We start from the raw sequence: 15,536 nt of genomic DNA on the forward strand, positions 1-15,536 counted from the left end.
AGGAATAAGGAAGATGGTCACCCTTTATTTTTGGATGGAACCTCTTCTTTTAGTGACAATGTTTTGTGAATTGATTGGTCGCTGGTGAACACCATTTTAACCGACGTGTAGATGCCGGTGCACATCATGTTCATCAAATGTCCTGATCTTAACAGCAATCTTGACTGCGCGATTGTGCCGGCACAAATGTATGCGGTCCTATCTCTATTGCTTTTTTATCTTATTGCCTTGTGGCTCTTCTTTAAATCGTCATTTCTTTACTCCTCTCTCACAAAGCATTTTGCCTAACTACAGTAATTTCTAACCACATTTTCATGACTATATTCCACCCTGACCAGTCATTTAACTTCGCATTCCAGACCCTTCTGCCCTTACACAGCATTATGTGCACCACTGATTCCAAACACCTACCTTCTATGCGGTCTGCTTCCTTCAGCTCCTTGCACCAATGTACTGCCTGCACTGATTCATAAACCTACATGTACTACGCCACTCCACATTAGGTTATGGTAACTGTGACATGCTACTAGAAAAAGTGTTACATTAGGAATCTACAGATTTCTAGCTGCACTCTTACTCCACGGAGTAATGACTCCACTGATTCCAGCCTACTCTCTCTTGAATCCACTTTTAGACTGCACCATTGCCTGACTTCACCCTGATTCCTGGCAATATCCTTATCCTAACCTTCCCAAACCACTGTCCTGAATTCCAAATTTGAAAAACATTAAGTAGCAGTAGTAGTGTTAAAATGTATTGGGATTCATCAATTTAAAATGCATAAAACAGAGGAAATGTTATCAATCATACAAACCTGACTGTAATTATGTTAAGTTTTTAAGTGCAATTCAGTCCGACGTAAACCAAAAGCAACGCAACCTTCCAAGTGTATCAACAATCCAATTACTTGCCTATATAACACGACTTTTTCATTAAGCAGCAGGCCCCTGGCAGAGACACGTTTAACGTGGTTAACTGCACGGTAAAAACAACAAAGCGTCTGTCATTTTTCATTAAGTAATTGTAAGTGTGAATTACCAACATGAAATGTGTTACTCTTTCACTTCCATGATGCACATCACAATTACAGATTTTTGGATAGGGCCCGCACTCCCATGCCAAGAGACGAACGCTCCAATGAGATTACAGTCAGTAAAAAAAAAGTCTAAACATAGGAAATGTCAATGCTGTTTAATCGTGTTTACACTTTTCTTAATAAGAGATAATCTTACCAGTCTTTGTGGCGTCATTGCAGAGCATTGTTTCGTTTTCACCCGGTGACATCAGAGCGAGTCTAGATGCCATTTCCTATTCATTTAAATACGGGAGCTCCTCTGGTAACTATTAATACATTTTATGGAAGGGACCCATTACGTTTACAATTACGTGAAAACAGGTCCATTCTATCCAATACTTCTATTCATTTACAGTGTAATGTGCGAAACAAAGCTGTAAACGCAGGAGTCATCGCCTGAATGCTGTTGTTTTTGCAAATGGATTAAGCGTTTCCTGTCATTTACATATGGCAGGTAGCAGTTACCATGGATTTCACAGGAAAGTGTTTTTTGGAGGTGGGAAGAACAGGGAGGCAGAAATGCAACTGGTTGCATGCTCCACCCGCCTTCAAAAAGTACAAAAATGCACCAGAGCATAAATAAAGTTGTTAAGACCGGTGCAGCACCTTTAACTCCTTTATTTGCTTTCTGGGGACCTTGAAAATGTGCCCCCCTTTGTCCATACCATGTTTAACATCTATTGCCAGGGGGACATTGCATTTCGTGTTCGATATTTCACTGTTTTCATTGCTTGGTGCAGCTATACCTTTTAACACTTGTTTGCAAGTTGTGAACATTTAGGTCTGTCATTTCGCAATCCATGTACTTTGCGTATAACACACTTTTATGTGAATTCCTAGAGTATGGTTTGATATGATTCCAAGTTTGACCCCTGCATAAGAGATTCACTATTACATTTCCCTCAAATGCTTGTGCATCTTCTTTGAAATCAGCAGAAAAGAGAAATACAGTTCGGTGCAAGGAACATTCCCTCAATTTCTTTTTTTTTTTCTTTTTTTTTTTACCATTCCCTCAATGTCTGACTGCTGATGTGAAAACGTGTTACGTTAATGGTTTACTCTAAAGTGTTAAAGCAGTCTTATGTTTACGGTGTGCGCCATAGTGGACCCCTACAGCTGAATCAGATTATACTGTCTGTGTAGAAGATATGGGACTTCACCATACAGTATGACTGGCTTCTTCTGCTTGTGGGCCCGATTTACAAAGCGTTTTTGTAAATGGGATTGCACCATTTGTAAAGGGCTTTTGTAAATCACGCCCTGTGTCACGTCTGTCAAGTGATAGAAATATGGCCTGATCTGGCTTTGTTGAATTACTGAATATGTGTCCTTTTCTTGCTGTAAGTTACATCGGCTGCACGTTTCTCCCACACCCGTGTGTAACTTACAGCTGATAACAGTAGCCACAGATAAATCACGTGCATCTTGCTACTGACAAAAACATTACAGTAATTTACATCTGATTTACATTAAAGTCTTTATAACACAGTGGTTATTTTGTGTACTTGTCTTCCCTCTGAGTGGTGAGTGTTTTCATCTGCTCTGGGGGATGGGGAAGAAAGCACTTCAAGCATTATCAACTGAGTTCCCACCCTCCTGTGTGCATGGCACAGTTAGCTCAAAATGTGGATGTGATTGTCATGGCATTGTGAACATCTGCTCTCTGACGTACATAAACCTTTTCTCCTCTCACCTGTCTTAAATACATAGTACAAGAGACTTCTCTTCTCAGAGATCACAGACTTGTGGCTAGACTTCTGGGGTGTTTGTGCACCGTTGATGTGATTGCAGGTGGTGGGTCAGTGAGCCAATCTGCAACTGGGCAGCAATGGTTTTCTGAATTCCACCTGCCTTCTTGCCCCAGTATCGGCACATTCATATTTCAGGTGTATACCTCGATTGGTAAATTAGTTGAACTGTGTTGTTTGTGTAGAGAAGAGATGATTGACTAATCCTTTGGGGGTGCTACTCTTTTAAGATGCTAACTCCCTTTCATCTTCTAACAATTGAAAATGACCATTAGGCACTCATTTGTGATATGTGTGTCACAATTCAAAATGTAAGCATAATACTCAATGAGGAGATGGAGGAACATAGTGTAAGAATGGGAGTAGTACATCAAAACATGCAATCCAGCCGTCATTTGCTCACTGATCTATCATCTAAAAGATTCAACCATCAATTTGGTGAGGTTTGGGCTGCAAATTGACCCCTGAATTAGTTGCAAGTAAATTTAAAGCAATCGTTAGTAAAACGTTTTTCTTTTGCTGTAAGGATGTGAAAGTTAGAAAAGATAAAGTTTGCCTGTGCCTGGTTTTGATCTTGGTTGCAGAAAAGGGAAGAGTGATTTGAATGATCTTATTAGGAATAACAAGAAGCATGCAGGCATTATTCAGCACTACAACTTAATTGCAAAAACACATCTGAAAAGGATGAAAACTGTTCATATACCTGCGAGGTGGCACTGTCTTTCAGACACTGCATAGCCTAAAGTGAAACATGGTTGTCTTGCTTCATAGCTTCCAGGATGGCTTGATTATATTGTTTTAAACAAAATACATATTTACCCCTAAACAATGGATTGTACATTTCTATAATGAATGTATGTACCAGATGTCACCCACAGTACAGGTGGGCCAATCCAATTCATAGAGTTAGTAACTCAGACCTACGGCTATTCAGTTCACAAAAAAAGTAAGTAGGAGCAACTCTGATTTGCTCCTAATTTTATAAAGTAAGGTATAAATCCGAGATATTCATAGTAACTCTGTTTGAATATCCCTCACAATACTCAAGACAATGGTAAGTCAGAGCACGTTCTTGGTGTATCGGTCCCAATGTGTCTAAAAGATTCTAAACTCTGTAAACATAGTTTCATAAAGATGTCCAGCTTTTATAATTTTGTGAAGTGAGACAAAACAGGATGGGCAAGGTTTAACTGTCTCATCCTAAGAGCATTAACTTCAGCATGGGCAGGCAATAGTGTATAACAATCTTGCTTGTTGAGCCAAGCTCATATAGAGGATTTAGCACATGTCTTGTTTTCTTGCCGTGCATACAAGAATATTACAGCAACGACACTGACAGCAATTTTGAGAGAAACAGCTCCAACTCAGTATTGCCCATCACTGGCTTATTTGCAATGGGCAGACTCCACCAAGGTGGGATGGGCACTTTTAATGTATTTGAAACAAGCTTTTCAAAAGAAGAAACAATTGCTGGCTTTAATGAATTGTGAGCAAGCATGCAGTTATCTGCATCACATTGCAAGTGTCTTTTAGTTTTCATTTGTTTGTTTTTAATCTCTTATTCTTATGTTTATATGGTTGTATTAATGACATTTTTTTCAATCAATGAAATTGTGTTGTAGCATTGCACTGTTTCGTGGAAAGTTGTTTTGTAGTGAAATAAACTTAAATTGATTGAAAGCAGGATGACTTTATGGATTAGCCCCAGATGCTATTTTCGTCTATAATGAATGTTGAGCATTAATGCTTACTTAGGTAGACAAAGCTATAAACCTCTCTTCACTACCTCAATGGTACAAATTATTGTGGAACGATGACCCTGTCGAACATGAATAGTATTTACTACAGGTGGCATACAGCTCCTGAACATTGAACAATATCAAAAAAACATTCTTCCTGACAACCAAGCAGGTTTCTGTAGCGATTTTGTATACTAGACAGAGGACAATTTATATGACACTTTTTGGTTTCAATTTGTCAACAGCTATTGTAGTATTGTTAGTTCCACATTATTTAATACATTCAATAAAATAGGTGTTCAGGAATGTTTTCTATGTTCAATACAGACACTGTACTCTAAAACAACTGCAGCTTACCAAATCAGAAAGATTGGTTGCAGATTCATAAAAGAAGTTCTATGATAAAAAGGGGATCAAGGCATGGCCGTTAGCTTGACACTCCTGTTTTTAACATCAGTTAACTGGATGTAGGTAATAGTACGTTTGGAGGGCCTATCTATCAACCTGAGCTAAATAGTTGCACATTTAGGTTGTTGCTTTATGCAGATAATTGTAAGTGATTTCAATCCGGCACACCCCCAAGTCAAAGCCCAGCATGCATAACTGAAATCCTTATTTATTTTTGTCTAAATGTTCATTATTCTGAACGATATACCACACATATCACACCCTTCTCCTGGAACCCCTCCCCCTCCCGGTCACACTGAACCAGGAATCCGGCTTGTTTGCAAAGGTAAATATGTATTTATGTATTTAAAATTTAATCACAATATGTTTTAATAGGTACTCATCAATCACCGATGGGGTGACAGAACACTGAATAATATCTTTAGTAGACTAGGAATAGGTAATAAGCAAAACAAATGCAGCACAGAAAGTAATACTTTTGTGTTGGTTCAGATCAGATAGCACTGTGGTTAGCGGTTCCCCGTGCAACACCCCTCAACCCCCCAATAGGCAATGTAAACAGATAGGAGGAGAGAGCAGGTATTCAGGAATGGCACAAATCAAACAGAATATCAGTCCCTCTTTCCCCCAGCAAACACAAGGGGACTTTAACCTCGGTTTCAACGATCCTAAAGACACTAACGCCCTTGACTTAGCCAACACATTATCTGATTTGGGTCACACGCACATCATCCACGAATCCACCCATATCAAAGGTAGAACTCTAGACTGGCTCTCACACATCAATTGCTCTATTGACCTCCTATCTAATGACCCATGCATCTGCTCAGACCATCACAAATTAACCTTTGCTATCAAAGCTAACACTACTCATTTGATGCCTATCATCGCCCCTGCCATCCGCACGAGAAACAAGAAAGACATTACTCACGACAAACTCCTACCTTTACTACTCCCCATATTGAATAATATTGATTCGGATACAGACCCTACAGCTTTAGTGGACACTTACAACCAGGCTATACTTAAAGCTCTGGATTCCATTGCCCCTCTAAAACTGCGGAAACCGAAACCACAACGTCACCTTAACACATGGTTCACGCCACAGTTAAGAGAATTACGTAAAGCCAAAAGAACCGCTGAGGCACTCTGGAAAAAACACCCCACAGCTCCTAACAAATCTGAACTAACCCTAGTATCTTCTAGCTACAAAGAAGCCATACTCCTTGCCAAAAAAGACTCCTATAACAAAAGGATTACACAAGCGGAATCCAATACTAAAGAACTTTTCAAAATACTCAAAGAATTAGAATCCCCTATTGCCCCTACTGACAAATGTATTACTGACACACTATGGTGTAGCAACATCCAGAAAGCCTTATTAGATAAAATAGCTCGCCTACAATCCAAAATTAACGCAAAAATATCCGTGCTATCTGCGGACCCTAACCACAAACTACCTAACATATCACCAACCTTCCAGACTACTTGTAAACCTTTCAGCTTCTCACCCCTTTCAACTTGGGAAGTAGAAATCATCATCAGGAAACTAAAACCTTCAAACTGCTAAGGTGATGCCTGCCCTGCCCCGATTGTTAAAGCAGCTGCACACGATCTGGCGCCATTCATCACCAATCTCATCAATGCCTCTTTCAAATCTAGAATAGTTCCTGACAATCTTAAAGACGCTTGGGTCATTCCACTCCTCAAAAAACCCACGCTTGACCCAGCCAACCCGTCTAATTACAGACCAATAACGACTGTACCGTTCCTATTAAAAATACTGGATAGAGCAGCCTACCTACAAATACAGGCTTATCTAGAAGCTAATAATCTCCTAGGGCTCAGGCAATCAGGCTTCCGACCGTGACACGGTACGGAAACTGCACTAATTGACCTTACAACCCAGATCCAAACCATGAAAGACCATGGCAAACTTGCACTCCTTTTGTTGCTTGACCTGTCAGCAGCGTTTGATTTGGTTAACCATCAAACACTCTGTCAACACCTGAAATCCGCAGCCCACTTTTCAGATGCAGCCACGGCTTGGATCAGCTCCTTCCTGGTGAACAGATCCATGAGGGTCTTCTCTCCCACAGATTCCGCCGAGCCTGCCCCAGTACCTTGTGGTGTCCCGCAAGGCTCATGCGTGTCCCCGACACTTTATAATATATTCACAAAACCCCTCTTCGATATCTTAGAATATCCTGGTGTCACGTATACCAACTATGCGGACGACACCCAGATACTCATTCCTATCACGGGCGACTACGAAATAGACAGCACTACCCTCAATGAAATCTACTCCGTTATACAAGCATGGATGGCACACCATGGCTTGTGTCTCAATGACGATAAAACCAAGCTGATCATCTTGGGCACTCATGCCAAACTTAAAAATCTTAATCCTTCATTCAAAGCCTTTACCATAGATGGCAACCTCATCTCAGTCTCAAATAACACTAAAACTCTTGGTATTTACATCAATGCTACCTTATCCCTCTCTAAACAAACTAACGCAGTAGCGTCATCAGCTGCATACACTTGCAAGCTTATCACTGCCTGCAGACCATTCATCTCCCCACCCAACTGTATCACTCTCGCGAGAGCACTAGTCTTTTCCAAAATAGACTACTGCAACGCCCTCTACCTGGGCACTAGCCACAAAAATATTAATAAATTACAAGTAGTCCAAAACAACGCAATCAGAGCACACATATCTGAGACCAGACGTAACCTGTCAAGCATAGAATATCCCTGAAAACGCTGGCCCTCACACACAAAGTTAGGGCTAACCTTGCTCCAGCATACCACACTAACCATTTCACACCACACTCCGCCTTGAGACCTCTTAGAGCAGCACAAACTAACACCTTGACCATACCGAGATTTAAACTCCATAACTCGGGTGGAGCTAGCTTCCCGGTACAAGCATCCAAACTATGGAACACCATTCCCACGCATTTACGTGCAGAACCTTCATTTAACCGGTTCAAACATAGCACGAAGTGTTGGCTCCATAACATGGACTCCTGACAGCCTAACCTTAGCCTTATGGACACTGGCCAATCACCTGGAATTAATATATCTGCGTATGCACTTGCTTATTATGCCTGTTCCTACCTGTAACTATTATGGAACTTATTGGCTGACTGTATTGTTTTGACTGCACATTTATGTAACTGTAACCTTCCTGTAACTGTAACGTAACTCTGTTTAACTGCTCCTCTGTAACCAGCTCTACCTTACGCGCCCATATGCCCCCGGGCCTTGCTGCGCTTTATAAATAAATAAAAACAAATAAATACAAATAAAGAGAACAACGGAATTGACTTTCAGCTCAGACTGGCTTTCAAGATTGACTTTAGAATGGACTGGGCAAAATCACCAAATATGGTCACAATTGCTGAAATTGTTATAAATTCATATGGGAGCCGCTTTGGATAGTTGCACACAAGCACAAACAATGATTTGGTCAGCAGAAAACAATTGAAGTCTTAAGGTCCAAGTTGGAAGAATTTTAGAGCTATTTTACACGTGTAAAACGTTCAGATTTTTAAAATCGTGGCAAACTTTTCATTGCGCAATATTCACGATAACGGGAAAATTGCATTCATTTGTTTTGGTTGCTATGGATAGATATGGATGTTGGCTACAAGTAGGAGTTGAAATTCCGTTTCTATCACAAAAACTGAGGGAGTTAGAGTTTTTAGTAAAGGTCGTTTTTGTAAAATAGGCGCGAGAATTGAAAATAGAAATGCACTTTTAAAAATGACAAATGAGTTTGCTTACACTAGGGGATGACTATGAAGAAGCAAATACCACACAGGGATTACCGTCACTGGATCAGGGTGACCACCTGATAAGGAAACCCGACTTCTTCAGATGAGAAACAAAGGGGCAGCGCAAAGATAGTTCTAACAATACTGGTTCTGAAGGAAAGATAGTATGGGTTTGGTAGGGACAAGACCATGCAATTATACCATGGGACACAGTTCTTCCTATTTATACTCACTGGATAAGTTTTTAAATGGGACCATCAGCTCTGGTCATGGAGTGGGTCTGGTCTAAGAAAGGCAGCACCTCAGGCATGGGACCGGATCATCTGGGCCAGTCACCGGATTGGCACAGGATCTGCCCTCCTAGTCTGTGGGTATTTGGATCAGCTGGATGGCGAGTTTCTCAGGCAAGCCTAGTGGTGGCAAGCCAGAACATTTCTGGATACTGCAGCAAAAGGCCTTCTCACCCACACAGTGCTTTACTGAGTGGAGAGAATACATTTTAGGATTGGAGCCTTGTTGGAAATTAATAGTCTCTATTGCTGGCAAGAGATTTGGCATCTGGATCTGGAAGAATATTTAAAGCTGGATGTAGAAAGCCGGATCAGAGTGCTTTGCCGGAATCAGGAAGGTGCCTGGATCAGTGAGTCCTTGTGCGCTGTCAGCTGTCTCTATTTATGCCTAAAAATGATATCACAAAGGGGTGTATGGGCCGGTTTAGCTAAGCTTGCCCCTTTGAAAGGTGATTGGGTCAGAGTCTACTCTCTGCCTTGATAGGAGGAGAGAAACAGAGTGTCATCGTTATGGTATCATTTTATGATGCTGAGAATCCACCCCTAGCCACTGGAACGCAAAGTCTAATTTTGGCAAAACACATATTTACACATGTGAAACCTCTAAAAAATCACATACACAGATAGCATATTTTACATAGCAGCTATTCCTCAAAACCCCTCCCCTTACTACAGACCTTTGCCCTTTTCGCTATGAACACACTTTTCAATTTTTATGCAAGTTTCCACAAATGTGCGTGTTTAACATGGGAATGAGTGTATAAAGTTGCACAATTGTAGCAGAAATACAGACCCCATAAACCCCCATTTATTTCCATTCCTGTTCAGAATAAGCTACACTGTTGTACTAAATTTCCAAAGGTAGTGCTAAAAATTAGATTAATTAATCTGCCATTTTTACACCTTCTAAAAATGTCCATTACATATCCTTTAACACCAAATGGTCAGTATTTGTCACTCCTTGAAGCATGTGGTGGCCCCCTCCTTTGGGATTTGCTTCTGTCAGCCAGGAGTTTCCTGTGCTGCAGCAGTTTTACGGCCTTTCATAACTTCAATGTCCTGGGTTGGAGGATGGTCATTGTTCCTTTGCTCTCTGTAGACCAGATTCTGTTCAAACGCTGCAATTAACACCTCCCCGTGAGTGTCTGCTGAGAGAAAGCCTTCCTTCCAGGAGAAAAACCTGATTTTCAAGTTTTTTTTTTGTGCAACTTCAGCCAAACTAATTAACTTTTAAACTTTAGCAAAAACCACATCTGTTGCATAACATACAAATACATTTCTTTCTTGGCCTTAAAATCTGTGGAATCAAAACACAACTAAAATCTGTATTCCTTTTTGGCAACAATCCTGTTTATGTTGCTAATTCAGCAGACCTTTGAGTTTTAGGTCATTTTAAAGCTGCCTTAGTAACTCTGACAGCTGTCATTCAGGCAGCCCCGGGTACTGCACCCAGATTTTGGTATAGAGGCTGTCAGCTTTCAAACTTTGTAAATTACACAATTTTCCATTTGCTACATGGATGTTAGCACCAGGCAAGATTGTGAATGTTGAAAAGTGTTGTGTTATTGGTATTTTGGAGTTTTTGGAAACAAAGCAAATGTCAATGGTAGGCACATTTTTGGGTTTCATTTGCAAAGTGCTGCTTTTCTCTCTGCACTCTGTTTGCTGGTCATGGAGCCCACTGGCACCTTTTCTGCAGGGTGTGCTCTATTCCTCCGCACATGCACCATGGGTGGCAGGTTGTGCGTCCCTCTTTCTGTGTGCTGAAGTACACCGTTTTTGTAGGTTTTTGTAGGTTTTTGGTGCACACAAGGGTTTTGCCGCCATTGTTGCTGTTTCTTTCCCCATGACTGGCAGGGTGATGCCGCATAGTGGAGTGGGTCAGTACATTCCACATAATTCAGAGATTTTTGATTTGACCCATGGGGACTTGCACCTTAGTCTCACTAAAGAAGTCATTATCTTGAGTAACATTTGGATAAACGTACTTGAACATGAAATGTAAATGTCCAAGATTTAAAGCAAAATATATAATCACCTGTTACAATATATGTACCTCTGATATATTGCAGGAAGGTACTGGCACTTCGTGAGTTGCTTAAGATCATTAGCAGGCACGTGTTACGGAAGTGGTAAGTTATTGATACTTTGTTTGTGCCAATGGCGAGAGAACAGACGGCACATGAGGTGTGTGGAAGACTGCAGGGGGAGAAAGATAATATAATGGACAGCTGAATGGTCAATCCAGGTTAGTGGGAGAGGTGGAGTCATTATGAGGGGAAGGGGTGAAACTGATTAAGGTGGACATACTCTCAAGAAGTTAATGGACCATGGGAAGCTGTCACCTCAGACATTGACAACACATAATTCCAACAAGTGGGTAGAGGAATTGGCAAGGGAAGGGAGATTGTCGAGACCAGCATCTGCCAAGTTGTTGCCAGGGGCTGGACAGTATTAAACAACTATCAAGCACACACAGACAAGAGGGAAATGAGAATCGTAGTGGTCCTTTTCCACCAGAAGATGCCTTGGGGAATCGATTGTTCAGGATGCAGAGGAAGATGCAGAATATAATGGCCATTGGCCAGCCCCACACTGGAGGAGGAGGGATATTTAACGTGGAGGAATGTGTAGCGAGGGGGAATAGCAGAGGCAATGGCACGGCTGGAAGAATCGCAGTGCCATGTCTTGGTCAGGATTAAAAGTTCACGAGAGTGGCTAGTAATACAGTTAAATATGTCCTAATGCATGTTTAGGGAGCCAACAAACATTTACAAGATAGGCATCCAGGGAGATTGATGCAGACGGATGCTAATGGGTGAGCGGGAAAGATGGGGTGCCTGTGGGTATGTGGAGCACAGTGAACAGTTAGAATAGTGCAGAGAGGAGCTTTAATATGAAGGGCAAAGACGCAATATATACATATAGACATTTTTGAAAGGGGCAATACAGAATGCTGTATTCAGTTATAATTACACAAAATCACAATATAGATTGTTTTAGAGAAGAGTAAACCAATGGCTGGAATGTGTAGCTTGTCTAGAAAGACTAAAGAGAAGTAATGTTATGTGACTGATGTTAACTACTCTTACTATATGTAATGGTATTAAACTATAACAATTCGCATGATGGATAAATAGTAGGAAACACTTTCACATCATCAGTGCAATTAACTTGGCATTCTCTCTGATGTTATGTGGCTATGTGGACTTCAAACCGTGCCTTAACTATGTAAAGAGAATGACAGAAAACAAATAGTTCCGTTTCCAAACAGGGGTATTGACCTAATGGTTCGTAGGGCCATATTGCATAAAGTTTGTACTGGGCAAAAAGGTGCATAGTCCATTTTTATACACATTTTCTGCCACCGTGGAACGTAGATAACAGAGTTGCCTTCGTTAACTGATTACATGTGGTAACAAGACATGAGGCTGCCAATTCTGCTTAAATGTAGACCCATTGTTCAAATTTGCGAAGTGGGAATTGTATTTGATTGATTCAATGTTACGGAGCAGTCTCAACGCACTGGCTCCCAGTACGAGAAAGTCTGGACCTCAAAGGGCTATGTCTTACATTCAGATATAGTCATAGCGTAACCATACTATATCTACAAATCAAAATAAAACTCGGCCACTCAGTGTCGGCCCTGCCCTCAACCGAAGCAGGCTGATGGTATCCAAAACTAAATGCAAAACAAATTTCCTACTGTACAATCTCAGCTTGCACCCTACACTGCTAGAATAGTTTGCCACTAAAAGGATGTAGTTAAAGAAACATCTAAATATTTTGAGATGCCCTCAAAACCGACTTGTTGCCTTAGCAAAACCTCAGCAGCAACATTGAGATCCGGTTTGACCATCCTTCTTAGAGCTAGGCATCCACCCAATGACCCCCCTGTGCTTGTCCACAGTTCCACGCTCAAATGCTGCTTCGAAAAAGGCCGGCAATAAACGTTTCATTGTAACAAATTGCATTTACACAAGTTGAAGAGGCTCAATTTAGGAAAAGGCAGAGAGCTAACACTTATAAACATACCGCTATATTTCTACCTTATATTATCTTATATTATGTGTTTTTGTTATTTACAAAGCTCCAGTTACTGTCTAATAAAGGACAACTGAGCAGACCCACTGGCCATACTCAGGCACACTAGCTCAGATCTGAACTGACTCTCTGAGCACACCATCAAAACCCAGAAATCATTAACTTAGCTGGCGTTCATTCGACAGACGCCAACATGCTGACAACATGCATGGATGAGCAGCAGCACACTTGCCGAAGACAATCCGCATACGCAACTCGCTGAAAGGCAGGACACAAGACTATCTTAATTAAATCACTGACCAATAACATATACCCAGCTTCTATGCGTAGAACGAAATGCAACATGCAACCTTCCCTTTTGCAAGCATTGCACCGTAAATTGCAACCTTGTACATCATTTACAACAGTGCATACATCCTGCAGCACCAAGAAGCAATCCAGTTCGCTGTGTGTGCAATATACATGAAATACACAAAAAGTAATCGAAACATGTAAAACGCAAGATTTTTGCACCATTTGAAAAGTTATACACATGGCCCGTAGATTTCCAGTTTGATTTGCTAATTAAAGTAGAAAAAAAAAACACATTCGAGGAGCTGATTAAGAAGAAATCTTGCTACATGTCTGCTATTTAACTCTGCCCTCAACAGTCCTGGACTTTCCTCTTATCTTATCGGCATCCTGAGACTGTCACATGGTGGTGAGACTGTCCCATGGTGGTGGATAGCACTTGATGTACGTGGGGCCAATACATATTGTACATACAGACATGATTTGGAGATGCAAATATCCTGCCCCTCTGAAACAAACAGGGATATGATATGCTGTCCTGTATGATGAAAACAACACCCGATGCATCTGCTCTTAATTTGCACTGTTGTGATATTTTAAATTGCATCTTCATGGAAAATGACAACTATGAGCAATGAGTGCCCCTTTGAGGGAAGGCACTTTCGAACTGTGCCGAGGTTTATTAGTATTTCCCCATGGCCGTCGTGCAAGATGGGGACTAGCAGAGATGCGAGAGATGCTTTTCAGATGAGTTACTCCATGCATTGTGTGCGCATCCTTTTGAACAATGTATGCTTTTGTTTCTGTGCAGAGTGAAACCGTCCCAATCTGATGGGGCCAAGTCCAACCCATCAAAGAGGCATCGAGATCGACTAAACACGGAGTTGGACCGGCTGGCTGGCCTGCTGCCTTTCTCACAAGATATCATCACCAAGCTGGATAAGTTGTCGGTGCTCAGGCTCAGTGTCAGTTACCTGCGGGCCAAAGGCTTTTTTGAGGGTAAGAATCCTTTCCCTTTGTTCTCTTGGTGGATGTTCAGGCATGCTTCTTGACCGTGTTGTAGGAAAAGTGTGGAGTGTATCCTTGAATGCGCATTGCACTATAGCCGGCGTTAGGGAGCGGAGCCCAAACCTCAACTGGCTGTTCACGTCAGATTTACAGTTGCCTGCAATCAAATTCATCTCCTCGTATTTCAATTAAAATCAAACATTTTATGAAATATACATACAGAGCTTCTATTTTCCGTAGCGAGCCTTGCATTTTTTCCAGAGTGTTCAGATCACAGATGTTATTTTTTTGGAGCACATGCAGTGTGCAGTAAGTACCGACAAACAGTTCTCCTGGCCTTGTGCCAGATTATATAGTTACATCATTGCCTAGCAATTTTGCACTAGTGCCAGCCAATGTTCAACAGCCGTTTGCATAGACTGTCTGTTACAAAATGCCGTTGGGTGTAAATTACCTTTTCGAGCTGATCGGTCACCCTGTTTCAGTGTAAACATGTTGATATGGCTAGTGTTCTTATGGATCCTGTTGTCTTGTAATATACATGAAGAAGCAATAACACTTCTCCTCACCATTTGCTGGATTATATAATTGAGCCAGTTCCTTGCAATTTTGCACTAGCTGTGGGCAATTCCACATCTCATGTGCATGGACAACGTGGTTGGTGTACATTTAGAATTTTTGAGCTGTTCGGTCATTGCAGCTCCTACTGAAGAACATTACTCTACAAGGGTAAAAATGCACCAAAGCACTATGTAAAATGTTCAGTTTGTCTGATGGCTTAATATTTTGATTACTTCTGTGATTCTAAAGAGCAATTGACACTGCCTGTAATATGTTATGCAGTATAAAAATATATTTCAGTAAAATAGTCCTTTACCTTTTTTGAACGACTATAAATAATATTTAAAAGATAAATATCTGTCTTTTTCTTTAAATGTATTTGAATGTGTGTTTCAAGCTGATGGGTGTTGAAGTTAACTTTTTCTGCCTGGCTGATTTGGATTAGCAGGTGGGGCTAACTTACAAAAACACCCTGCAAGCACAGAGCGCTTGCGTGAAGTCTGAGAGTTAAGTGCAGTCATGCTGCAGTCAGGTGCCGGGAAGGAGGCGCAACTTTGCAAGATGAAATCTGGATATGCGTTGCAGAGTCA

General features: G+C 41.1%; 1 protein-coding gene across 1 annotated transcript in view; it reads left to right on the plus strand.

The window, feature by feature from the left end:
* AHR (aryl hydrocarbon receptor) overlaps positions 1–15,536 on the plus strand; it is a 723,464-nt gene that overhangs the window by 149,489 nt on the left and 558,439 nt on the right. Inside the window, exon 2 of the mRNA XM_069648615.1 lies at positions 14,189–14,376. Within this exon, the coding sequence (XP_069504716.1) occupies positions 14,189–14,376 (188 nt within the window). The remainder of the gene's footprint in view (positions 1–14,188; positions 14,377–15,536) is intronic.

The sequence above is a fragment of the Ambystoma mexicanum genome, chromosome 2q, assembly GCF_040938575.1.
Source record: "Ambystoma mexicanum isolate Mex_15411 chromosome 2q, UKY_AmexF1_1, whole genome shotgun sequence".
In the NCBI taxonomy this organism is placed as follows: domain Eukaryota; kingdom Metazoa; phylum Chordata; class Amphibia; order Caudata; family Ambystomatidae; genus Ambystoma; species Ambystoma mexicanum.